The sequence below is a fragment of the Thunnus maccoyii genome, chromosome 7, assembly GCF_910596095.1.
Source record: "Thunnus maccoyii chromosome 7, fThuMac1.1, whole genome shotgun sequence".
Classification (NCBI taxonomy): Eukaryota; Metazoa; Chordata; class Actinopteri; order Scombriformes; family Scombridae; genus Thunnus; species Thunnus maccoyii.
This window is the reverse complement of record NC_056539.1, coordinates 26,729,290-26,756,002: the sequence shown is the minus strand read 5'-3', so window position 1 is coordinate 26,756,002 and position 26,713 is coordinate 26,729,290. Positions and strand designations below refer to the sequence as shown.

Below are 26,713 nucleotides of genomic sequence, written 5' to 3'. Positions count from 1 at the left end.
TTTTTATAACATAATCTGTCAAACAAATGTGCTATTATTTGATTACTATTTAAACGTTATACCCAAATGAGATTTTGGACTCAAGCCAGACCTTCCATTCCTCACAGCTCTTTCAAGGCGACCTCGTGCATAAACAAACCTCTAAAACACACACACACACACACACACACACACACCATAACCATTAATAAGATGAGTGGATATGAATAATGGGTGGATGTGCGCTATTTTATTGTTTTTGCTGTTGTCAACATGACTCTGGAGGAGATTTTAAAAATACAAAAAAATATATTTTCATATATTTTATATGCTTATAAGCTTTGTTTTATTTTTTCTCATAAAATAGTGGACATTTGACGCTTTCTTGGGCAATAATTCAAAGGAAAATCATCAAGAAATTGAAGATAAAATTAATAATTCTGTGTTATTCTGTGGATACTCACCTTCATTTGGGAGCTACAAACTGCTATCTATGGACTGCGAGTTAAAATCTTTTGTATTGAAGGAAGTGTGAATCTTTCAGAGCATATTTGTACCTGAGCTTGAGCAATGTTTTTCATATCAAAGTGTTAAAAAATTTGCTTACTGATGTTCCTCTAGTGCTGTGCTGTCCTAATGGTTCTCAACATGTGTGTTGAGGCACGCCGGTGTGCTGTGTCATTGTTAAACAAAATCATTAAATGTACTTTATCCAAGTTTTAATACTTCTCTTTGTTTAGAAATTCTTAACTTTTTGTTGTAATGTAGCCGTACAGTATGCAGAGCCACCAGGACGCAACAAACAACCAGTTAGCAGCTATGGTTTCTCTCATCACACTCTGAAAACCACCGTGCTAATGTAAACTAAACCCGTGACTCTCATGTAAAACTAAAATAAACCTTCTGTAATAATACACTGTGTCCTGCCACTCTGTTGTGTCTTGTAATATCCTCAGTAATAAAATGTGTTTTCAAATATATATCATACTTTGTCTTTCATATATTGTGTCTCAGTGGAAGATGCCTGTGGGAGCAGGTCTGAAACAAGATGAAAGACAACAAATATGATCTCCAACAATTAAGCCATGGCAATTCAGCCGTATCTTGATTCAGTCAGTTGTGGTTTTAGTGCAGCAGTAACAGTACCAATGTTAATAATGATAATCAGAGTCTAAGGATAGAGGGTGTTGTATGCTGTGGAGCAGTCCAATCCGTCCCTCCAGCAAAAGTATTTGGCCCCCTGATGAAAGCTGAAGGTTTGATTTTTATATCATGTTTCACATTTCTACTGATAAAATACATTAAATCCCAATGAATAAAACGTTGTTCCATCATATACTGCTGACATACCAGGAGATGCATTATAATCATGTCTGTGCTGTGCTATTTGAACAGTGTCTGCTGCTGAAATTAAATCTAATAAGCCTTCCAGAAATAACATTTTAATATGTGAATTATAAAACTGTTAACTTTAGCCTCTTGGACCAGAACACATTTATTCTTCACAAACACAAACAGGTGGCAGTCTTGCAGAAATGGTGTGTCGATGCTGGTTTTTTTCCTGGGCTACAAGAATAGAACTTTCAATCAAGCATAAATGATGCAGGCCACTGTTTATCATGTTTAGATAACCAATAAAATGCATCTATTGTCTCCAAGTGCAATGCAGAACATCACATATGAGAAATCTTTAGCCAAATGAGGATCAAAATAAGCTGTACGGCCTGCATCTCCACTGTGCTGGTTAACGGACCCCAATCCTGGAAATACCAAAAATCCTGAAAATACTGAACTTAATTGAACCTAATTGTTGACCACTGCCTTCACAATTTTTCTTAAAACAATAGTCAGGTGCCCAAATGAACATTGACACAGGTTTTGTTTACTGTAATCATCCCTCCTGTTCATACTGACTATTGGAAGATCCCCTTCAAATTTGTTTATAATGTAATCTGCTCTTTTAATTAAATTAAAAGTTTATCTGAAGATAATATGAGGCTTTAGTTGTCTGAGTTAGTCAAATAAAGTGGAATCTTCCAGATTTACAGCATTTCTAGTAAAAAAGAAAAAAAAAATCTCCCTCTTTGTGTCTCGATGGACAGTGTTTTCATTCTCAGCTGCAGTGGGAGTAGAGTAAAAAGAGGGAATTTGACGCTAAAAAGACTGTAACATTGAAAGATATTGACTTGATTTGACTAATTTGAACTGCTGAAGCTTCATATTAGCTTCAAATGAACTTTTAAATACATTTTTGCAGGAGGATTTTGTCTCCCATCACTTAGATTGTAAGTGCATTATGAAGGGATCTTCTATGTAGCTGTCTTGATAGAATATATTGATACAGTATATATGGTAGAAAAAAAATCCAATATAACATGTAGTGGTGGTCCTGTATTTGCACATACCTGTATACTAGTTTGCAATATGACTAAAATATGATTAAAATAAAATTTGAGCTGTATAGATAGATGTTAGATTTCATACTGCAGATGATGAATATGGTTGTGCAATCCATCATAAAGACTTTACTTAAAAAACACTCACTATTTAATTTGGTTAATTAGTATATTTTACCGTCAGTGCATCCAGCACATCAGGGTTATTAAAATGAATTTCAACAGACAGGACTTTGGCGCTGTCAAAGCCTTACGTGTACACACATATATATGGGAACGCAGCCGCAGCTCTTTGGCCTCTGGCCCTTTGAGAGATTACTGTGATTGGATTGGCATGGTCGGGAAGTTGGCACAGATTGCCTGGTTGGCACAAGAAACTGCCAGGGGATGATGGGAAATAAAGACATCATTGAATGCAAATCGCCATGGAGAGGAAGACACAGAGAGAGAGGGGAGTGTTCTCATCCTGATGTTGGCACAATCACATCTCACCCATATATCCTGTTTCAGTCTAAGAATTTTGTTTCATGATGTCTTTAAATGCAACATTTTACCAGTTTTTATTAGTCATTGTTGATTTTCTTCTTTCTGTCATTCATGGGAATTGTCTGTTTTCCCTTGACAATGCAATGTTTTGCTTTTATCTTGAAGCAAATACCCAATACAAGAGTGCGAAGGGCCACTTCACTCTGCACACTGAACCTGAACGGAAAGCAGGACGAGAGGTGAAGCATGTGCAAAAAGAACAAGGAAGAGCTAGAGTTCATTACTGAGAGAGACGGGGGATTTGCAGAAGCTGGTGAGATTGCACTGCTGAATAATATCCTCCCTCTATGCTAGCGCTGATGAAATCAGAGCTTTGATTATCTTAACTCTGTCCAAGGGTTATGATTGATGTTTGCGCAATTTAAATTATATTTATGCTCCTATTCTCGCCAGTGTTTGCAGCCTTCAAGACACACATTACATCATATTACTGACTGTGTACATGTTACAGCGCCACATGATTTTATAGCTGTTTCAGCCATAAAATATGTTGAGAATGAGTTATTGAGAGGTGAGAATGAGCACACACGAAACACACTTGCCTACCGTATATGGACACAAAGCAACACTAAGTAATTTATAATTGAATTATAAACTGCTATGATTAACAGCATCGTAGCTGTGGAGGTCAAATTAGGAAATGCACGTCCTGCGCTGGGCAGGATGTATTTATAAATGTGGGTCTGAAAATAAAAAAGCATTCTTAAAGGGACCAATGACTTTTCCTGATTTTCCCATATTAGGTTCAGATGCACGGACGTACAGATACGTCTCTTCCTGTTGAGAAATTGCAACCAAAGAATTAAGGACAAGCCGTTTCCCTCTCAGCAGTGAGTGAGCAACGCTTCCAGAGAAAGCTCGACTCACCAACATCAGATCTTTTGCCTCTCTTGTCCCTCAAGTGTTAAAACATATTGATTACATTAAGCTGTGAATGTGCATAAATCCATTGCTTCTGTATGTTTCTGGGTGTACGAGAGAGTCTTCAATAATAGACGCTAAAGGCAGTAACGGGGCATTAGTCTAAATTTGGATTGGGTGTTTAGCACTCATTCAGCCCTGAAAGCTGATCAACTTCACAGAATTTGGCAGCATACTGATCCAACGTCCTGCAACGCCAACACCAGAACAGCTCTGCTGAAGCAATCAGGGATTAAGTGTCTTGCTGAAGGGCACTTTAACATTACTTTCTGTGTGAAAGAAGAGCACTGAATCATCTAATTCATTTTAAAACACCCTCATTACCCCAAACATCCCAGCAATGATCTAAACTGCTAACTTCTAGTAGCTGTAGTAACAAGTCTACAGCCATGCTGGCAACATAATGCTGGCTGAATTATGTTTTCTCTCAACATAATGACAAAATGTTGTTAATTAACATATTTGGAAAGTTGCAAAAATATTAAGTGAAATGTTCAGCAATAATTTAGCTCTTTTTTCCCACCAAAATATCAGATCTTGCAGTACAATAGTCACCAGAAACTACAATGTTATAAACACTTTTTATGGTTATGTTTAGGCACTGGCAGCAGTAATGTAATGCTTCATTCATTCTCTTAATGTGAACATAATCTAGGCAGTGATTACATTTGCTAACGCAGCATAATTGAGAAAACGTTTTAGTTTTATATGAACTTAAAGGTGCAATATGTGAGAATTATGTAAGAATTTTGGTTTAAAACATTCAAGAATTAACTAAAATTATCAACAGAATGTGAAGAAATAATAAAATGAGACCTGTGGACTGTTAGCACTGTTGTTCGCTCTCGTTACAGGAGTGCGAGCACACACACAAGCAACAGGATGTTGACTGCAGCTCACTTAACCAGTGTCATTAATGAGATTTTTACTTATTGCACCTTTAATTTCTAGGAGACAGGGTTGGATATTTAGCATGTATAATGTTTACCATCATAGTCAGGCTACATGTCCCCTCCCGTCCGTTCTGGTAGGCAAATGAACGACATCTGGTGTTACCATCACTGCCTGATATGAAATCACCATCCAGACTCTTCTTGTTTGTGCTTCTGCGATGGTGGAATGAGCTGCCCAGCTCCACTTGGTCTGCTGACTCCCTTAGTGCATTCAAGAAAACACCTGAAAACTCAGCTCTTCTGTGCGCACCTCAACACTTGAGCCCCTTTAACCTTCTATACCTTTGTTGATTGTTGCACTACTATCTTGTTGCTTGTGGTAGGCTATTTCTTATGCACTTGCCTTCTTCCAGTTGTTTCTTACTTTAATAATTATAAAGGTTAGATTGAGAATTAGTATCACGGCTCTCTCTGACTGACTGTCCTCTAACATTTGATTGTTTTGCCTTGCTTAAGGACAAAATGTAAATGTAAATGCAAAAATGTTAGCATGCTAGCATTTGCTAATTAGCCCTAAAGACAAAATACAGCTGAGGCTGATGAGAATGTCATTAGTTTTGCAGATATTTGGTCATCAACCAAAGTGATGGACAAATGAAAATTCCGACCTGATGGTGGCATCAGAGGAAAAGTAAAAGGTTGACCAATGTTATTACAATTCATGCTGAGGGGGGAATTAATATCTGTACCAAATGTAATGGTTCAATTCAATAGTTCATTCACAGAGCAACATCCATACAGCTGCTAGCGTAGCTAAAAAGTCACCAATCCTCTGTCTCAACTGTTCTCTCACTTTAATAGTAATTGACTTTGGCCTTTAACACTAAGTTTACACCTTTCAGGTTGGAGCAGGTTGACGTTGGCCTGGATGTCAGCCAGTCATTCCCTCCCATGCCATTATGTCAATGTTTATTGGGTACAACTCAGAGATCTTATCTTGAGTGACAGATAGTTTGGATCGAGGGTGGCAGGCAAGCTATTGAAAGAGACGTATGATTTCATTAACTGGATGATTTATTGTTTGCAGGTGTGTTTGTACAGTAGGTAATGGGAGTTGAGGTAAGTATGCTCTGAGGGAGATCTGCATGTGTCCACCACAGTGCTCCACTGATGTTGGAGTCCTGCTGATGCTACCAGGAATGACTAACATGTGAGTGAAAGTTGCCATTGGTTTAAAATCTGCTGAGAAAGAAATATCTGTCATTCTGACTTCCAAGCTTGAAAGGAGACAGAGTAGAACAGAGAAAAACACTTGACTGCAGCTCAGAATGTATGCAGGTTGTAGCAAGCTAAACAACTTTGTCTTTCATTATTTTCTCTCCTTGACATCTTCATGCTCCGGTGGTTCACTGGCATGCACTTGGAAATACAGAGCCCATGATATGTCTGCAAGATACTAACAGGCTCTATGTGTGAGCATGTGTGTATGTGGACAGCAAGGTGTGAAGGATGGCAAATGGGGAAACTTGTGAGGTATCTACAGTAGAGTGTGTGACCTTAGATAAAGTACGGCTTCACAATTTTTCAAGCAGGTCTTAAAACAACAGTCAGGTGCCCAGATGAACATTGAAATAGGTTTTTCTTGCTGTAATCATTCCTCCTGTTCATACTGGCCATTAGAAGTTCCCTTCATAATGCACTTACAATGTAAGTGATGGGGGCCAAAATCCATAAGCCTCCTTCTGTGCAAAAGTGTATTTAAAACTGTATCTGAAGCGTGACTATACTTCCGCTACAGCTCAACAGGGACACACTGTCCAAGGAAACACAAAGAGGGAATTTGATGCTAAAAAGACTAAATGTGGCAGATATCCACTTGATGTTATTAACTCAGACTGCTGAAGCCTCATATAAGCTTCAGATGAACTTTTAAACACATTTTTGCACAAAATGACTATGTGGACACGCTGTGGATTTTGGCACAAATCACTTGAAAGCACATTTGAAGGGGATCTTTTTCAAAGTCAGTATGAACAGGAGGAATGATAACAGCGAGGAAAACCTCTTTCAGAGTTCATATGGGCACTTGACAACTGTTTTAAGACAGACTTGAAAAATTGTGAACCTGTCCTTTAAGGACAGATAAAATAGGGCAGGAAGTTCAGAGCAGGAGAAAATAGAAGAAAACAAGACAGGTTAAAAGAGCTCATGAACTGGGTTAAGCTGATGAAACTGGTTCAATCCTGTGGTTAATTCAGATGTGTGTATCTGACCTGACCTGACCAGTTTCATATCATGCCTCAGGCAAAGAACTCAAAGGTTTGAAACTAGATAGAGATTAACGTTGGAACGAATGCGTCTTCCTAGTATAACAGGAAAATGAATTGTTTTTCATATGAATAAATGCGAGCTGTTACCCAACTGACAACATTTTGATACTGACTTGGTGGCCTGAGCCTGTACGAACGTGGTGCCAAAAGGAAAGTTGAGATGCACTCATCCGCATCCAATGTTCATTCACATTGTTAAATGAATTAATAACCTAAATATTTGTGTCATATCGGTTCAAAACCAGTTTGTAATGCTGTTTTAATCTGACATTTGATATATCACACCTTCAGTTTATGAGAAAGACTCATCCAAAAACTGGCTGCATCAGTGAATTTCCAAAACAGGAGAGTGCCATTCTTCCACTGGATTTCCAGACAAGTACAGCAATGGTATTGGATGAAAAAAAAAGCAGATATTTGACATGTTATTCATCGCTCTCTTTCTCTATAAAACAACGTCTTTTTCTCCTTGAGGGCTAAAGTGCCTGGTATGTGCCAATCTCTTTTAACACATTAATCCTAATGGCACTCAGCCTGTCAAGGCAATAAATCATTGTCTGGATTAACACTTGCCCTGACGTTACACTAGGTGCGTGTTGAAGTATGTGTGTATTATGTGAAAGTGTACTGTAGCTCTCCCTTTCTCTTTGCATGAGGTGGCCCATAATGGTGTGTCCTTCAGATGACCTGACAGCTCAGCCCAAAATAACAACACAAATGGCTCATTTGACTCTGAAGTTAACCTGAACCAGCCAACAAGGTAAATATCAGTTGATAACTCTTTCTAACTCGTGACATTAAACTCCACATAATGATTGACTACAAGCGAAAGTGCAGATTAATAATAAATGCATCTAAATAAATCATAAACCATCCGTTACTCTTTAACACGCTGAGCTTCAACATGTTCAGGCTGCTAAGAAGAACAAACAGTGGGGTTTATACCTGTCACATTATTTACACCTTGCTTTGGCTTCTTCGTTTGTTGTAAACTTTAATACATTTTGTCACAGTAGAAAAAGCACAAGTGTAAATAATAAAAGTAATGCTTGCTGAATTACATTTAGCAGCTGCAGTTTTAGGGTCCTGGGGTTGTACATGCTGGCTCACTGTCACACAACATCATTAACGTTGCAGTTATCAGTAACACCTGTGCTTTCTTTACTATGACAAGTCAAAATATGTACTATGAAAAAGGCCTATTGACCAGTGTGCAGAGGTGTTTAGGATACTGAGGTCTGCAAAGGATAAAAGAGTTGTGTCCTCAGAATTTTAGAAAACAGGGTTTGTGATCAGACAGACCGTGTCCATCTGTTATTCAGTCTTAAAATGACTTTGCAGAATTCAGTCTTTAAACTGGGTCACAGATCTGGTCTGAACCTCAGCTTGTTAAACCTTAACCCAAGATCGCCCTATTCTATTTTACAGTACGCACCCTCATATTATAACTAGCAAAATACCAAGCAATACCATGCTTATTTTATTGGGTTCAATGTACACTACATGGCAAAAATTATGTGGAACATTACCAGTCTATATGTGTAGTTGGTAAGTTAATACATATATGTAGCACATGTTAAGAGCAGATGCCACAAAGAGCTTCACAATATTTTAAAAAAAATAAAAAAGCAATGGACAGAAAATACAGACAAAAGTCTAAACAGGTGGGTCTTGAGCTTCTTTGTAAAGGTGTCCACACAGATCTTAAATTCAAAGAAGTCCAAAGTTTAGGATCCACACAGGAAGCACAGTCTCCTTTAGTTTCAAGTGAAGAAAAAAATAACAAACCCTGGTCAGAGGAGCTCTGAGACCTGCTGGTGACATGATGGAGCTGCAGTAGATAGTAGTAGGCAGGTGCCTGATCATGCAGAGCTCTAAAGGTGATCACAAGGTTCTTGAATTGGATTCTGAATTTGATGGGAAGCTGGTGTCAGGAAGTCAAGATAGGTGTCACACGAGGCCTTTCAGAGGATGTTTAGCAAAGACAGCTGAAGGTTGTGACTATTGAACACCAAAATCATGGGCATTAAAAAAAAGTTTTCTTCAGAAAAACCTGGCTGCAGGTATTTTCTCCCATTTCAATACAAGAGCATTAGTGAGGTTGGTCACTGATGTTGGGTGATAAGACCTGGATCACAGTCTGTGTTCCAGTTCATCCCAGAGGTGTTTTTCAGGTAAGGCCTCAGTTCAAGCTAATCAATTTCTCTCACAACAAACTGGAAAAGTTTTCCCCAAACCATTGCCACAATGTTAGAAGCACACTATTGTCTAAATTGTATCAATTTTTATTTTTATTTGCACACATATACAGTACCGCTCAAACACTTGGACACGTTTTCTCATTTCAGGAAATGGGAAGGTGTGTCCAAACGTGTGACTGGTACTGTGCAACAGCATCTTGATAATAGACATAAAACAAATGCGGCAGGAGAGGTGCAGAAGCCATAGATCTCCCCTTAACTTATGAAACAAAACGCAAAAAAGCCAAACTAATAAATGCAACATAATTTAGAAAATACACAGACAATAAATGACAATAAGAACTGACTTGAGCTTTGAGGCCCATATAAGCAAAGTGACTAAAACAACATTCTTTCATCTCAGAAATATTGCCAAGGTTCGACCATTCCTAACTCAGCAAGACGCTGAAAAACTAATTCATGCTTTTATTTCAAGTAGGTTGAACTATTGCAATGCACTTTTTACGGGCCTTCCTAAAAGGTTAATTGAAAAATTACAGCTGATTCAAAACTCCGCGGCTAGAGAGAACACATCACTCCAGTCTTGGCTAGCCTGCACTGGCTCCCTGTATCTTCCAGAATCGATTTCAAAGTCTTCTTACTTGTTTATAAAGCTCTCGATGGATCAGGGCCGAGCTACATCACAGACTCCCTGTTACCTTATGTTCCCTCACGAGCCCTTAGATCTTCCTTTGGCTTATAGATCTCTTACGTGAGATCTATAAGCCTACCCTAAAAGAAAAATTGGAGATGCAGCTTTCCTCAATTACGCTCCCAAACTATGGAACGCCTTACCTAAAGACATCAGAGAAGCGGTCTCTGTGGAAAGCTTTAAACGACACTTAAAAACATATCTTTTTAACCCAGCCTTTCTATAATTTGACTATTGCACTGTATCATATATTTAAACACTTATATCCATTTTAAGGCATTTTTATTCTTTTTCATGGAAGATTATGTCTTTTACTTAAGATTTTTAGCTGTTTCCTCTCTTTTAATGTAATGCACTATCTCTCATCTTTCTTGTTTGCCTCCTTTTATTCTACGTATGTAGTCCTGTTTAATGTTCTGAATTATTAATGTTATTGTTATTATTTTATCATTTGTTTTTTTTAATCTTTTCATTATTATCATTAAGAAATTAGGATTAAGAAGAGTTCACCAGTCAACAGACAATAATCCTATAAAAACAAAGACATGTCTGTAAGAAGATATAATAAAAAAAAAACCCATCATGAAATAAATGTGATGACAACTTCTCTTTAAAAGTATTCAAAACATAGTGAGTTCTTGACAACGTTTACTTTCATAGCTGTACACCACAATATCTGAAGGAACACCAGCCATGCTTTGTTTTGTAAAATAAAAAAAAAAGGAAGAAGAAAATAATCAGCCTGTCTGATATTATAAGAATGAATTTGAGAATAAAATATGAAGAAGTTGATAAAAGATGATAACAGGGAAAGGGGAAAAAAACATGTTGATATATGAACACACAAATCTCTTCTTAAACCAAAACAGACAATGGTGTCCACATACTTTTGGCCACACATGGTAAGTTTGAGACTGGAGGCCTGGGTGATGGAACATGTCATGAACTAGTATATTCAGCGCAGAGACGTTAAGATTCTTTCTGACTTGAGCATTACATGTTTCTTAATACACCATTAAAAAATCAATCACCCGTGTCTGACGAGCACATTGTTAGAAAGACTAAAGACTGTGTTTTTCATCTTTTTATAGTCAGCAAATGTATGTCAGACATCATTATAAATTAACACGCCTTCACCCCCGAGCCTGACAAGTGTAGCATTAACATCACTCACACAATTAGAACTTATTAAAACTATTTGTGGCTTCAATTTCACCCACAAATTACATTTTATTTCAGCTGACGTACTTCTGAAGTGTCAGTCAGATTTCAGGGTTGCTCGCGAGTGACCTTTCCTGACTCTGCTGCCGGGGAGGATGTAAGGATGTGAGGAAAGATTGGAGAGCGCCTGACAGCTCATCGGTCACGTCCAACAGTGAGCCGAAGAAGGTGCTGAAACTCTACCAGCCTCTGACCTCCCTGCAGAGATGCATAGCCGGTTCAGGGCTGTGAGCATTTGTATGAGTCACGACTGGTTTCGCTCTGTTGTTGCATTTAACTGAGTTTTTATTGCACTCAGTTAGTCTACCCTTGAACCTCAAATCTTCCCCCTCGGTATCAATATTTAAGTGGCTGTGGTGAACGGTTCGATAGATGTTCCAGTGCTTGCAGTCCTCACAGTGTGGGTGAAGAATAACTGACTCGAAATTTGTTTTAAATAGTGTGGAATATAACAGAATAGACAACCGATTTCTTGACGTCCTTGTGCTTTTGAGGTCAACACAACAGAATGTTAAAACTCGATTTTTTATTTTTTTTTAACCAGACCATCAGAAAGGGTTTGTGTGGTCATTTTTCTGTTCAACTTGTCTGCATTCATACACAGATTTCTGCTGTTGACAAATGTTTTCATGCCAAGAATGCTTCAAATATTTAGGATTCAAAGCATGGATTTATAAAGATAAACGATATTTGTGATTTATCATGATTGAGAATTATTTAGAGGTAATGAACTCATTCAGTCACTCATTAGTTTAGTTTAGTTTGTTTGCACAGGCAGAAAAAAACACCAGGATTTACAGTATAATACATAATTGACAGATGAGATCAAAAACCTGCATGTGAGGGTATCTCACCAAAGAAAAAAAAAGATTATAAATATAAGAATATAAAAAAAATAATACAATACAATTTTATGACAAAAAAATGGGAGTAATATGAAAAAATGAACTCAAATTCATATTAACCAATCAAATCAGAGTACTGAGTAGAAAGAACATGTTTATTACAGATGTGCACAATGTTTGTACAATAACATGCTGATACACATTCAAGAAGGTTTGCATATGTCAGGTTTCATTTTAATTTACGGAGTCTTTTTGATGGGGAACTCCTGTCATCTTACATTAGTTTACGCCTTTTTCTTACAATCAGGACCTGCAGGTGGCGCTGTTCAGACCCTGGTGCTTGCAGCAGAAAGACACACGTTCACACACACAAAGAGAGAGAGTCAGGGAGGGAGCAGCAACACTCTTCACCGCTCACACTCTCTCTCTCTCAAACACATTGATTCATTGTCCCAAAGCCTAACAGGACAGCTCTTCTCCTGTGTGAAGCTGCCCTTTAAAAATAACAGATTGTGTTCTTTTGTTGGCTGATCTCCATAATCATAAAGCAATAGTCTGCTGATCTGCACCGGCTTTGACTGAGCTACACCTGCTCTCTTACACTCTCTCTCCCTTTTGTCTCTGGCATCTCTGCAGCAGCTCCGAGCAGCAGGAGGAGGAGAAGGAGGAGGAGGACGACAAGGAGGAGGAGGAGGAGGAGGAGGAGCGGGGTGTACCTGACACCTACAGCCGCGCGCAGCAGCTCTCTTCCCCCGCAGAAACACCCCGGACTGCCCGCCTCGTGTGCCGCCTCGTTGTCTCCGCATTAGTTCACCGGAGCTCTGCACTGTTTAAACGGAGCTCACAGACCCCCAAAAACTCTTAGAGCAACAAAACACTGAAGACTCACGGATCTTTTAAGAACTCCTGCACGGACCAGAAAGCTTCAGGATTTTTTCTGACTGATTTAAAAAAAAAAAAAAAAAAATTCTTGTGAGAAAAAAAAAAGGACTACAGGATCTCAGAAGATGCGTGTCCTGGTGCTTCTCTGTGTGCTGGTGCGTCTGTCTGCAGCACCGGGCCCGGTGGCCGGAGCGGACAGAAGCTGCGCCGACCTGCGGCAGTTCTACACCGGGAAAGGGTTCACTCTGGTCGGGGTACCCCAGACCGAGATCTCCGGTGAGTTTTGTAGAGAAATGACTTGGAAAAACACACATATGGTTTTACTTCAAACCACTTATTAAGACACTTTTCATAGTTATAATTGAAAATATAAAGGCTGGCTCGCTAAAAATTACCATAATATCATATAATCTAACATAATGTGGTAATTCTTAATAATTAGTTATTTTTTCTGTTCTTACTCTATATTCTTGTGTCTTTCTGGTTTTCTGTGGTATAATATTGCATTACAGTGTTTATATGTGTAATATTTGAACTGCCACATACCTGAGAAAGGTGTTAGGATCACTACACTTCTTCTGGAGGATGCTGGTTAAAATGGTTGGTTAGTACATTATTATGATTGGTTTGAATGCAGATGCCATTCATAAACCTGCACCCAAAGCTTGTGTAGCTAAGTTTATAGGTTGCTTTGGCATGTTTTATTGTATCATTTGGCTGTATATTTTAGTTTGTGTTTCTTATCGTGCAATTATCTTGCTTTATACGCTCTGAACACTCCTATTCTCTATTCTCATCACTGAGCAATGCCCTCAAGTGTTTCCCAGTCTACAGGCTGTCCTGCACATCTCTATTATAGTCCTTTCTGGGGCATTTTCATTGTCTGCTGAGGGCAGTAATGCAGGTGGGTGTAAGCCATGTGTCTTGTTGAGCTATTATAGTCTATTCAGGGCATTGATCTGTGTGTGCTGATGTTTGAGCTGCAGGTGTGAACATCTTTTATACAAACTACAGCAGAAAACAAAGATTTGTTTTTCTCTTAACTGCTAACTCCATGTAGTTTTACATTAATGCCTTCTTGGGCATTTTTCATTGTCTGCTCTGCTCCGGACTGCAGGTGGTGTGTGTGTGTGTATGTGTGTGTATGTGTGTGTGTGTGTGTGTGTGTGTGTGTGTGTGTGTGTGTGTGTGTGTCTCAATAGATGCTGAAATGGTCTATTTTGTCATTTGCATAAACTAACAATTTAGGCTTGCCTGGGGAAACTACAGCTCAGCAAGGTCACAGCGTAAGCTGCTGTTACAAACTTGAGTTGAACAAGAGAAGAGAGTAAGATTCAGTTCTATTCTTTAGTCTTTGGTTGCAACTAATGATTGTTTTCATTATCAATATGCTGATTATTTTTTCACTTCATTGATTAATAGTTCAGTCAATGAAATGCCAAAAAAAATAGGGAAGAAATTGCATTCACAGTTTCTCAGAGCCCACTGTGAGGCCTTCAGTGAGCTCGTTTTGTCTGACTAACAGCCCCAAACCCTCAGATATTTATAGATGACAAAGAAAAACAGCAAATCATCAGATTTAAGAAGCTGTAACCAAAGAACGTTTTGCATTTTTACTTGAAAATGATGAATCAATGATGAATGATCAAAAATACATTTTTTTTCCCATCGATTAATCGCTTAATTGTTGCAGCCTTAATTTGGTCTTGATACCCTCTTGTCAGTCAGACATCAAACCAGTCAGGCAATCACGCATTTAATCAATCAGTCAATTACCCAGGTAGTCAGATAATCAATCAGCTCGAGATGCAGCGAGTCAACCAGTCAGTCAACCAGATATCAAGCATCAAAGTGTCTCTATCTCATCTCTCTGGTAGCTGCGGTTCACAAATGCTGATTAAACTGTCTCAGCCTCGAGGAAAGTGCAGATGGAAAATTGTGAAATTGAGTTGTTTTCCCCTTTAAGGCAATCATCTGTCGCTCTCTGTCTCTCCTCCTGTATTTCACCCAAAAGACGGACAGAAAGCAGCGGCCTCGCAAGAGAAGGAGATGAAAGACAGGCGAGATTGAGGGTGTGTTGTTGGGTTTGTGTGATCTGAAGGTCATTTCATGTTGTGTCAATGAAAATGTGCTCGTATGGGCGGGTGAGTTATTAAATATTGGCTGTGTGTGTGTATGTGTGGGTGTGTGACACAGACAGATAAGTGAGAGACAAAGAAAGGTATAGAGACAGAAGCGGAGAGAAGAAGACAGACAGAGAGAAAGAAAAAAAAAACAGAGACGTTGAGGTTGAAATGAGTCACTCAAGGTCTCCATCGGTGCTTCATGGACGACCGTGGAAGAGACCAGACACGACTCTCTGCCTCCCTTTCCATTAAAAACTCATCTTTTATTGACAGATGAAAAACACAATGCTTCAGTCACTTGGACCTTGATCTGCTCTAGTTATTTGAGCAAGAGTTCTGCCTTCCCAGAACTCATTAAAACTGACAACCAGATAGGAACAGAAAGATGGCGACAGGCAGCAGAATTCCCCCAGAACAGGGCTCCTCAATCTTTCTCATCTCAGGGACCCAAGGTTGGTAAATTTAGCTTTTCCGCTCAGGGAGATAGAGACTCCTCTGCACTCCAGTGTCAGTGTCACTCTGGAGGATGTTAGTGTCAACCATGGATCCCTGATATACACAAATCATGCTGTGCGAGTCATGTTTGCACTCGGAAAGACCTCGTGGATGCAAAGTTACATTCATTCATTCAGACGCCTTTCTGCTCCTTTGTGGCCGTTACTCAAATGTTAATTTGGTTTCTGACAATGTTTGGATGACGCAGCAACTGTGCATTTGCATTGCAAACATTGTTTTTTGCATAGAAAGGGTTCAAAGGTATACTTTTCATTCACAACTTTTGTTTTTTAAGCTTTATGTGACGTATTTTTTCACTGTTCCTAAAGTTCATTTGAGTAAATAACATTCAGGTATGATGTCCCTGCTATCTGGAAGGAATTATAAAGGGACTAAACACTGGAAGAGTGTAAAGTGGATGAATTTCAGGAGATTGTAAGGATAACAGATCTGGAATCTGTCATTTTTTTTCAATTATAAGACTCAGTAGCTTGGACACTATGTTGATGTGTAAAAAGTTTAAATAGTTGCATACATAACTCTCGCTTGCTTCGTTTCAGAATGGTATCTGTTATCACTTAGTGCGGTAAACACATGCACAGAAGTTTTTCAGCTCTGTGGTCTTCCTGCGCACGCAAGCTCACAGTTGGAGGAACAAACACTGTCCTAATGACTTGGGACGAGGCCCAGCTGTTTCCAGTCACGAGCAGTTTACGATTAGCGTTATCTGCAGAGCACAAGAGTGGTAGTAGAAGGTTACTTCAGTTTACTGGCAACAAAGGGTGACAAATCCCTCAACAGATAAAACTGGTGACAATCGCGGGATAGAATTTAGAGTCGATTTTGACAAATATAATGTGTTTTTTCTACAAAGCTTTCTTTTAATTTAATGAAATATGTTTGTGCCTCTGAGGTCTGTCAGACATCTATAGCAACAACATCCAACATCAATCACACAGCCTCAAAAACAAGAGCAGAGATGGAAAAAACTGGTTATTTTGAGTGCAATTTTTTCTTCCAATTAACTTAAATGTAGATTTTCACAGGTGAATTCATGGGAACTATTAAGACTACAAACACTCAGACATCACTGACAAGTGGCTGTTACATGAGTGGTCAAATCCTCCTTGTATTGTGCTGTTTTATTTTTTTTTCATGTACAATAGATGCTTAGAAATTCAGAGTTTTCACTTTGGAAAACCGCCAAACAACAAAGAAGAAATGCGACGTGCTTCCATGCCACATGTAAGCTGCATAAAGGGATATTTTGCATACATAAGCTGACATCCAGTATGCCAATCTGCAAGGGAAAGAAAAGATTTGAACACCTTGAAACACAATGTGCTGCCAGGTGTATTTATTCTATATCAGATGTACGACAGAAGACAATCTGCTTATGAGATGCATGTTATTTCCAGGTATTAACAAGGGGTGAGACCTAAATTTGTAAGCAGATATGATAAATATCATAATTCCAAAATGAACAGAGTGTAATATGACAAGCAGATGCCCTGAATTCCTACCTGGAGTTAAAAAAAAAGCTCTATTCTTCTCACTCCCTGCTCACACCTATTGTCCTATAGGTTTAGCACCATGTGAATGGAAGTCGTCTTTCCTGCTGTCTGCCTGTCTGTCTCTGTGCCCGCGGGCGTTTCTAACACACACACACACACATTGTAACCTTCACCTTGTCAATAGTTAAAGATGAGCTCGTCCTACAGTGTGTGTGTGTTTAAAAGTCAGTGAAAGCCAACACCTTCTCCAGGGAAGACACTTCTAATTCACACATGCATTATCCGTGCAGCGCAGCACACACCCATGTGATCGGGTGACACACAGAAACAGAGTGGGACTATATCATGTCCTGCACGCTTCTTATGCTGTATTGGAAGGTATTGAGTTTTGACGGTTGTGTGTGTGTGTGTGTGTGTGTGTGTGCAGCCTTCGTATTGGATTGTTGCTTGTGTGAAAGAACACAGAAGAGGAGCAGAGAGGATGTGTGTTTCGAATGTCAGAGTTTAACGTGATACGCCTTGTTTTAGGTAAGATTACCTGTAGATTAGGATAGATTACGGGTTTGGTTACCAGTCAATAACTCTTTAACAAGGCTGAACGAGGGAACCTATATTCATTTACATTTGCACAACCCCCATTTCTCTGTATTTGGATAGAGCAGTTGCTAGAGCTGTGTAGGCTGACTTTCATAATGATGTGCTATCATGTTATCATTCTTCAAATTTCTGTTGTCCGAATTGATGACTTGCAACAACAGATGGGTGCGCTCCCACAAAACCTCAGTGAATAGGTGCAAAAAAAGCTCAGTTTCAACTCAACACTGATCTTCTTCAGGTAGATTCATTGTGTATGATTTTGGTGTGTATTTCTATTGTCGTCTCCCTAATAAATGTTTTCAAACTAGCTGAAATTAAAAACTTTCAGAACTTGTTACTGAAGGTTTTGTTTTACACAGATGAACAGTTTTGGGAAGTGGAACACTATTGATCGTTTTGAACAAGAGTCTGATCGATTAAGGATTTTTTAGGCTGATGCTGATTTGTTTAAAGAATCCACTAATTATTTATTGGCCAATATTCAGTTTTTAACTAAAACACTTAACATTTTTTACAATGATTGCTTACATTTAATCATTATGACCAAGATATGTACCGAGCAGGATGTTAAGCAGTTGAAAAAATAAACTATTTTTTTGGTAAAAACATGAATTATCATCATTGTGTTTCTTGTTGATTATAATTGGCTGGTAAGAAAGGCTTCTCCTTTATTGACAAAACAAATTGTATAATACAGTGTTGGGCTACATTAATGTTTGATGATTACAATAGCCTGTCTCCAATTAATATTTCATTTTCATGCATTCATTTATCCAGTTTATCCACGTACCAGTACTCTTGTATTTCCATGAAACAAGAGAGCATCAACGAGCTTTAATCGTCCCGCTGATGTATCAGTCAGCCTCTACTTTGTCCATCAGTATGATTACTGTTATATGTGATGGACTTCATCCATATTGCTCAGCTCAAACAGCAGCGTTACCAAACAGACTGTAGAGTTGGTCAGATGTCTGTGACCTGTTCATGTACAGTATATGTACATATATAAAGCATATTAAGGAAAACTGATTTTTGGTCACCAGGTTTTGCAGGAAACTGACTAGTCAACTAGTCGTCATTGTCAAAAATGTTAGTTATGGTGCTGAACGATCAGAGAATGAATAAAATCATTTGATAACAGATTAGTTTTAATCATGTATCCAGCAAAAAACATCAAATATTTTCAAATTCTAACTTCTCAAATGTGAGAATATTTTGCTTTTCCCTGTTTTACATGACTAGAAATTGAATATCTTAGGAAAAAAACGATCTGATGACATCACATTGGACTATTTTCTGACATTTTATTAAACAATTGATAAAAATAATCTCTAGAATAAGCTTTAATTAAAAGATAATCATTACTTGCAGCTCTACAATGATGTAAAAAAACAGAGAACGAGAGCTTAGGTGCAGCTTTTTTAATGCTACTATGTGAGTGGCACTTACCAGTGTTAAATATCCATTCCCATATCCAAGAAAGACATATGTGTGAATACAAACAGTATTTTATAGTTTCGCTGCTGCACATCTGGTGACGCTGGCTCCTATCTGCTCGCGGTGTCTGTGAGACCCTAGTGTGTACCAGCGGTTACGTATATGTGTGTGTGAGAGAGGAAATTGATACTGTCCGTCATCTGTCACACATCACATGCTCACTCGGGCGCTCACAGCACACGCCACCAAGTGGAACGCTTTACACCCAGTCCACACACACCTAAACGTACACACACATACACACACAATCCTTCTATACTCTCCTATAACTTTTGCACCCCTCCCTCTTCTTTTCCCATGTTGTCTGTCTTATTCCTGCTTCCATCTCTGCATTGTTTTTCTAGACAGGCTCAGATCTATGGGTGTAGGGTTGTGTGTATGTGTGTGTGTGTGTGTGTGTGTGTGGGGAGGGTTTGGTTGGCAAGATCTGTTAAAAGCAGAGCTGTGAATCTTTCATGATGTCTGATGCAGTGACATGAGAAAGAGACAGACAGAGATAGAGCAGGAGGAGAGGATGTGAGGAGAGGAGACCAGAAGGAAGATAAGAGGAAGGGTGGAGGCTCTGTCCTGGTTGCCTTTCCTTTTATCTATCCTTCATCCTCCCTTCATAGAAGAGGGATGGGTGGTTGCTGCAACTGGTTTGATACTGATCCTGGCTCCTGTGCTCCATATTTGATGCTTTTCTGATGCCCTGTTATTACATGGAAAATGAAATCTGTTGTGAAGACGAGTAATTACTCTTCAGGAAATATTTGTAAGTGTTGTAGAATCGTCTGTTTGCTAAATCGCTCTGCTAAACAGTGATTTTCCAGTTAAAGCTTAACAACCTAGACAAAGCATGTCTGTCAAGCTTTGTTTTTCTCCACATGCCAAGAAAAGTGTGCATGAGGCTGTAGTTTGAGTGGTGGGTGGTGTCTTTTTACAGCTTTCCTAAAGCCAAAAACATAAAAGCAAAATTGTAAGAAGTGATTAAACAGTTAGGCTTGTAACTGAACCTCACTTCTAGGCCAAGGAGCACATCACTGACTGACTACAAGTACGTGGAGTTACAAATTATGTTAAAAAAAGCCTCTTTCATGCCTTACACATCCACTTTGGTGTTTCCTTATGGGGTGGAAATCCGTCCTGGATGCTATTCTCAGAGTTTAGGTTAACATTAGCGTTTCTGTTCCTGTTCTTTGTTGGATTCGGGGAAGTTACACTAGCAACCCATCAGTTAGTCCTCAACCTAAAAGGTTATTCTTTGTCTGTTTGTTTGTATGCAAGCTAATAAGCAACAAGGAATGAAATGATAATCTCATCTTACATTTTTTCTTAGCGTACTTATGATACTAGAACTAATAATTTCTGCTCTCAACTACAATCAGCTGGTGAGTATGTTAACTTTTTGCCTGGGACGTGCGACTTTAGCCTTAGTCTTTTAGCACAGCGTCATGTTTACATTAATGTTTATTCAATTCTGGTTTTAAAAACATACATATCAGCAGGAAATATTAAAATGTCAGCCACAGATGGCTTCTTCAACCAACTCCTGGAGCTAACATTTGCTCATTTAGCTAGCTAGCTAAAATCTGTTAGCGAAGGTTGTCATTTCAATTGTCATCATTTAGAAATGAGGCCAGCTGCTTGTTTATCTCAATCAGAAATCAAGGAGCAATTGTTTCAAAAATAACAAAGAATTTCATGTGATAAATCTGCCACGGTTGTCATTGCAAGAACAATATAGGAAAAATAACCAAAGGTAATGAGAGAATTAGCATAGATTTCCTCCATAAAAGTCCAATAAACTTGTAAAAAATGAATTTTTATTGCATAAATCCTCTTTATAGTGTTGAAGGTTGTTGAAATATGTAATACAGCCACATTAATACATACACATTTACATTCAAGGTATGTACCCGTAGCTATTATGCGGAATGACTGTGGGTGAAGGCACAAGAAGATTAAATTCTTTCATCGCCAACATATAATCAACTAAAACTGATGAATGCAAGAGTCGTACAGCCCTCCTGCATCCCTATGATCATCACGTATAACAGGAGTGGTAGGTGAGGGGGAAAAAAAGGAGCTGAGGAGCAAAAGCACAAACTGTTCGATGCCTTAACATCAATCTTTGCACCAAAAATCAATGCGGTACAAACCAGCATCATTTCTCGATAACCTCTGTCTTTCCTTTCCTCTGCATTCCCCCCTGAGCCAGTTCACACCTCTTCTCCTTGTTCTCTCCCTTCCCTTTAATGTTTACTTCCTCCCCTCTTATCAGACGCTATTTTTACTTTCTCCTCCTCCACCTCCTCCTCCCAGCACTCCTCTCATCTTCCCCTCCTCTCCGAGAGTAGAGCGTCCATCTGTTTTCCAAATGAATAGATGAGTTGTTTGTCTGATGTGGTGGACTCGGTGGTTGCTTTGTGAGTCAACGTTCTTCCTACATATGCTCCATGTACACCGTGTGTACGTGTGTTTGGACTGACGGGATGGAGATTTATTGGTATTTGTGTCACTTGGATAACAGGAATTTACATAAACGAGCCAGAGTGAACACTGGTTATACTGGTGGTTTCTGAGCTGATTATTCTGAGACTGTTGAGGAATGGAATCAAATAGCATTCATGTAGAGCGGAGATGATTAGTCAGTTAATCAATTATTTGATTAACAGAAAACCAATCTGCAACAAATTTGATGATTGATTTGAAGTAATTTTGAAGCAAAAATTTACATTTACCAGCTCCTAAAATGTGAATATTTACTGGTTTTCTCAGTCTTGAACTGTTGGTTGAACAAAACAAGTGATTTAAATATCTTTTGGGAAATTATGACAGTTATGTACTTTTTTTAGACCCAAATATTAATTGATAATGATAAAAATCATCAGCTGCAGCCTTGCATTAATTTATAACTAATACGTTCATATTCAGCAAAGAGTTAAAACTATGCATTATTGTCATTTTCATTGTGCAGTTTAATTGACATATTCATTGTTTAATCTAATAACGAGAAATAGTTAATTTATTTTCCTGAAGTATAACAGTCTTTATAGATATGTAGTAAGTTATCATGCATTCCCAAGCCTTGACGATGCACTTCAGCTAAAGTTGGAGCATTTTTAATAACTTCTTATGACAGCAGATAGAGACGACAGGAGTGGATGTGATGTGTCGGCTTAGTGCGTTCACCCTGCGTTTCAGCTCGCAGCTCTTCATATTAACTGTCATGCATTGTGGTTTGTAATTTCAGGGAAGGACACGAGTGCAGTCTCCTCAGCGGGTTATACAGACGTATTAGAGAATATACAGTGAGGCATTAAAGTGCCCGGCTTTCCATTTCACTAACCTTTGCAGTCCGACACGCCAGTGCAGAGCTGCTTCCGCTGAATGTCTGGCTTCTATCAATTGGTTATTACAAGGATAAATTGTTGTAATTCCAGTCTGAACTGCAAAATTATACAGCTAAATAAATGCCAGCATCTTATAAAACAAGAAACATGTCATGTATTTTTCAGTCAGTACTAGTTACTAGTTAGTTTTGAAAAGTTTCCACAAACTCCAGTGTTGAAGCCTTTTTCAGACTATAAAGGAACATTTTATCATTAAGTAACAAGACTAAGAGTGTACAGCCATGCCAGTAGCTCTGTGAGGCTGCACTCAGGCACAAACAGGAACTGAATGCTAACATCAGTATGCTAACGTGTTTCCAACAGGTGCGTTTCCATCCAGCTGTTTTTATTCGCACTTTCAATTTGCGCTTAAAAAACCTGAGTGGAATTGCCAAAACTTCCCAAGAAATCTGCAAAAGTAAAAAAAAATCAATAAAATGCAACAAAAGGCAACGGCAACAGATTCAGCAATTAAATTGTGGTGTACGTGACGCATGTGAATTAAATATTCACTTATATTTACGCTCTACTGAAGAGATGAAAACATCAGATCTGTGTGGACCAATGAGGAGACTGAAATTAAAACATAAAACAAACAGAAATGTCATATCTCTTTGATATTTTTCACAGTTTGAGGCTCTTGATGAACCAACTCCAGGTATTCACAAAATGGCAGTGGATGACACATGCATAACTTCAAATTTTCTTTTGCCAATACTCTTACTAATTTGGTTAAAATCTGGATTTAAATTTGGATGGAAACCCTAGCTAATGACAATGCTAGCATGCTGATCTTTAGCATGTATAATGTTTACCATGTTAGATTAGCATGTTACCATGCTAACATTTGCTAATTAGCACCAAACATAAAGTACAGCTGAGGCTGATGGGAATGTAATTACTTTCGCAGATATTTGGTTATAAAAAAAACTGATCTATTTGACATGATGATGGCGCTGATGATAGAAAGTCAGGGGGTTCATTCATAGAGTTTCATAGAGTTTAATTTCATGAAAATCTATCCTAGTTGTTTCGACATTTCAATCTGGAACAAAGTGATGCACCAATGGACAGAGAGACCAATATAACCGTCCCTGGAGCTGCCAACATGGCTAAAAATGAATGAATATAATGTTCTCCCCTGAGAATTTGTATTCTGCAAGTGGAGTCTTGTTCGCAGCTTAAAACTATATTAAACTGTCTAATTAGACACAGCATATTAAATGACTGGCTGTACATTTGTTCAATGTACTGTACAATCACCAGGGGAGACATTACTTTATTACAGCTAATCACACAGTTTGTAAGTACTTTTCTCAAACCCCAGCAGGGTTATTATTGGTTTTATAGCTTCAATAGTGTCTTCAGAAGGAAATATTAGTAATTCAGTACTTTTGGTCAATAGAGGATATTTCTGTTAGAGTGCTGGCCCTACAGTGTCCTAACTGAGAGGTCACAACACACCACACGCACAAAGACACCCAGCGCGTTGATAGGATCACTGGTGGAGAGTATTATCAGAGGTAAATCTCATTGAGTGTGACTGGGTGTCCGTGGCAGGTCTATCTGTCACGGCTGTACACAGTAAATCAGACAGTCTTAGCGCCGGTTTCCAATAGCAACGGAGGACGCTGATTATCATTGATACATTGCCAGTTAGCGAAGTGATAAGATGATTGATTCTAATGCGGAGGAGTGATTTTTAAAAGGTCAGATCAATAAGAGATCATGCTGCAGCTTTCACCTGAATTCAAGTGTCTCCTCTGTTTCATGGAAAGAGGAAGTTGATGATTTGTTGAAATTTAACACACACACGCACACACACACACACACACTCACAAGTGCTTGGCAGCCCCACGGGACATCATGAGACGTGTGGTTAGTTAATGGAGAACCTGAAACCAACTGCTGCATCCATCGCCATGTGTACTGTAGGTGTGTGTTTGTGTGTTTTCAAGTGTTTCTGTGTATGTGTGAAGCTCAGACAGAGGCCTATAATTAGACATGTTGCTGTGAAACTCCAAACTTGATACACACCTGCCGTGTTTTGTGTTTCTACGAGCCTTACTCTGCCTGCTTCACACAGCCAGCCTCCCTCCCAGTTTTTTATGATTTTAACCTCCTGAGTGTCAGCTCGGCGGCTATTCCATGTTACTTTTTATTGTTATTTTTATGGCATTTCTGCTTTATTAGATAGTTTGCCGTCGGGAGTGACAGAGAAAGTTTATTTGATAGAGGTGGCGAACTGCATAAAAACGGCTCCTTGGCTCATAACATTTTGAAAACAGTGTGCGTCATATCCTGACGATACACCAGGGTGCACGTATGACTTTTCAACATCTTCTACATTTTGTGCACTACAGTGCAGTACTTACAGGGACTTGCCCAAAGGCACCATGGGAGACATAGTAATGAATTTCAGTGAATAAACTGAAGCAGAAGAAGGAGTGCTCCCTATGAAATTTTGAGAGCTGCTTTTCCTTTTCCTCATTCTTGCATAAACTTTATTATTGCACAAAGTTTACCAGTCTTGTTATACAGCGGTTGAACAATGATTTTCATTCACATTTTGAATCCTCGCTGACTTTGCTCAACCGTGTTCTTGACTACTGTTCTGTGTGTCTATGAAGTACATTGGTGACTTTTTTTCTCCACCATACTGTACCTTGTTTGGTTTTTATGACATTAATTTGGGTTTCCAGAGCTCCACAGTCAACCTCTAATAAAACAAAAAGTTTAGGGTTCATCACCATAACAACAGCATCATTTAAAATTAGCACTAAACATGAAAGTACAGCTGAAACTGTGGGGACAGTTTTACAGGTAGGCTATAGTATTTGGTCATAAAGCACCTGATGATGGTGTTAGTGAGGGAATTATCAGTTACAATCCATGCTGATTAATCAATAATAAAAATAATCGTAGTTGCAGCTATAACTGGAGAAACAGCCGTTATCGAGCACAGCACCATATAAGGGGCCGTTAGGGACGTTATTCAGAATTACCATGAATATACATGTAGCCTACTTCTCCTCTCACATACACATATGAAACCAAAATCATTCTCATATTGTACTGAAAACCACACAACTGAAATGCTCTCATACAAACCACAAAAACAGCTTTCACACGCACTAGTAAAACGGGGTAACCATACACACATACAAGTGAAATACTTTTACATACACAACTGAAACATTCTCACACATATAGTTTTGATGAGAGCGTTTCAGTTGTGTATGTGAGTGTATAATTTTTCAGTTGTTTGTGTGAGAATTTCAGTTCTTTATGTAAGAGCATTACACTTGTAAGTGTGTGTGGTTAGCACATTTTACTTGTATGTGTTAAAGCTTTTGAGAGGAAAAGTACATGTATATGCATGGTAATTCTGAATAATGTCCCTAATGGCTCCTCATAAACACTTACCAGCTTCATGCTGTAACAAACGCTACATTTTTCTTTCTATCCCTTATTTAACCAGGTAAAAATCTTGTTGTGATTAAGATCTGTTTTTCAAGAGAGACCTGGACAAGAGTTACCTTGTGAGACGGCTCGATTTATGAGATCATGACATCAGAAGATCACACGAGAATCCATCTTGTCATCTTATGCGACTGGCACAAAAAATATTTGGCAAGTGATTGGATGAACTATCGGTCTATCACCGTCCTACGTTGCGAGGCAGCTAGATGCACAAGATCACAAGATCATGTGAGAATCCTTATAGGATACTGATTGTGTTCAAACCACCATTAACATAATGTTACTAACTACTGACTGGATTAATGAGCAGGAGCAAGTTATACTGTATATTTTAAAATGCATTATTTGTGTCTGCGTGTTTTACTTTAGTATGACATTGTGAAGCAGAGGCTGAATCAAATGCTAAATCTTTAGTCAAATCTTGAGCTCCCTTGATGCTTCAGTCCAAAACCACGTGGCTGTTCTCCCAGCAGCTCTTGTCAGGCAGTTATTTCCACAATTCGCTCAGATTTTTCACTGTTCTGACGTTGAAGACTTGACCTGGAAACGGCTGACCTCAGGCTATGACCTAATGTTCCCCCCGTCCACAGAGATTTGATGCCCCCTGCTGCGAAAGAGCAGGGACGGAGGCAGATTCTCTGATGTGCCCCTATTAACCCCCCCTTCACACACCACACACCACACACACATTCATGTATTCCCACCTCTCGTTCGCCACCTTC

General features: G+C 38.8%; 1 protein-coding gene across 5 annotated transcripts in view; it reads left to right on the top strand.

The window, feature by feature from the left end:
* The first annotated feature begins 5,656 nt into the window (after nucleotides 1-5,656).
* The window catches only part of LOC121900966 (glypican-1-like), a 49,485-nt gene continuing 28,428 nt past the window's right edge, over nucleotides 5,657-26,713 (top strand). Inside the window, exons 1-3 of one of the 5 annotated variants that reach the window (XM_042417565.1) lie at nucleotides 5,657-5,945; nucleotides 7,722-7,825; nucleotides 12,660-13,181. In XM_042417565.1, coding sequence (XP_042273499.1) covers nucleotides 13,031-13,181 — 151 coding nt within the window. In that variant the 5' untranslated portion in view covers nucleotides 5,657-5,945; nucleotides 7,722-7,825; nucleotides 12,660-13,030. Of the gene's footprint in view, nucleotides 5,946-6,811; nucleotides 7,826-12,200; nucleotides 12,505-12,659; nucleotides 13,182-26,713 lie in introns of those variants that run through there. The other 4 variants (XM_042417566.1, XM_042417568.1, XM_042417569.1 and 1 more) reach the window with 4 other exon arrangements.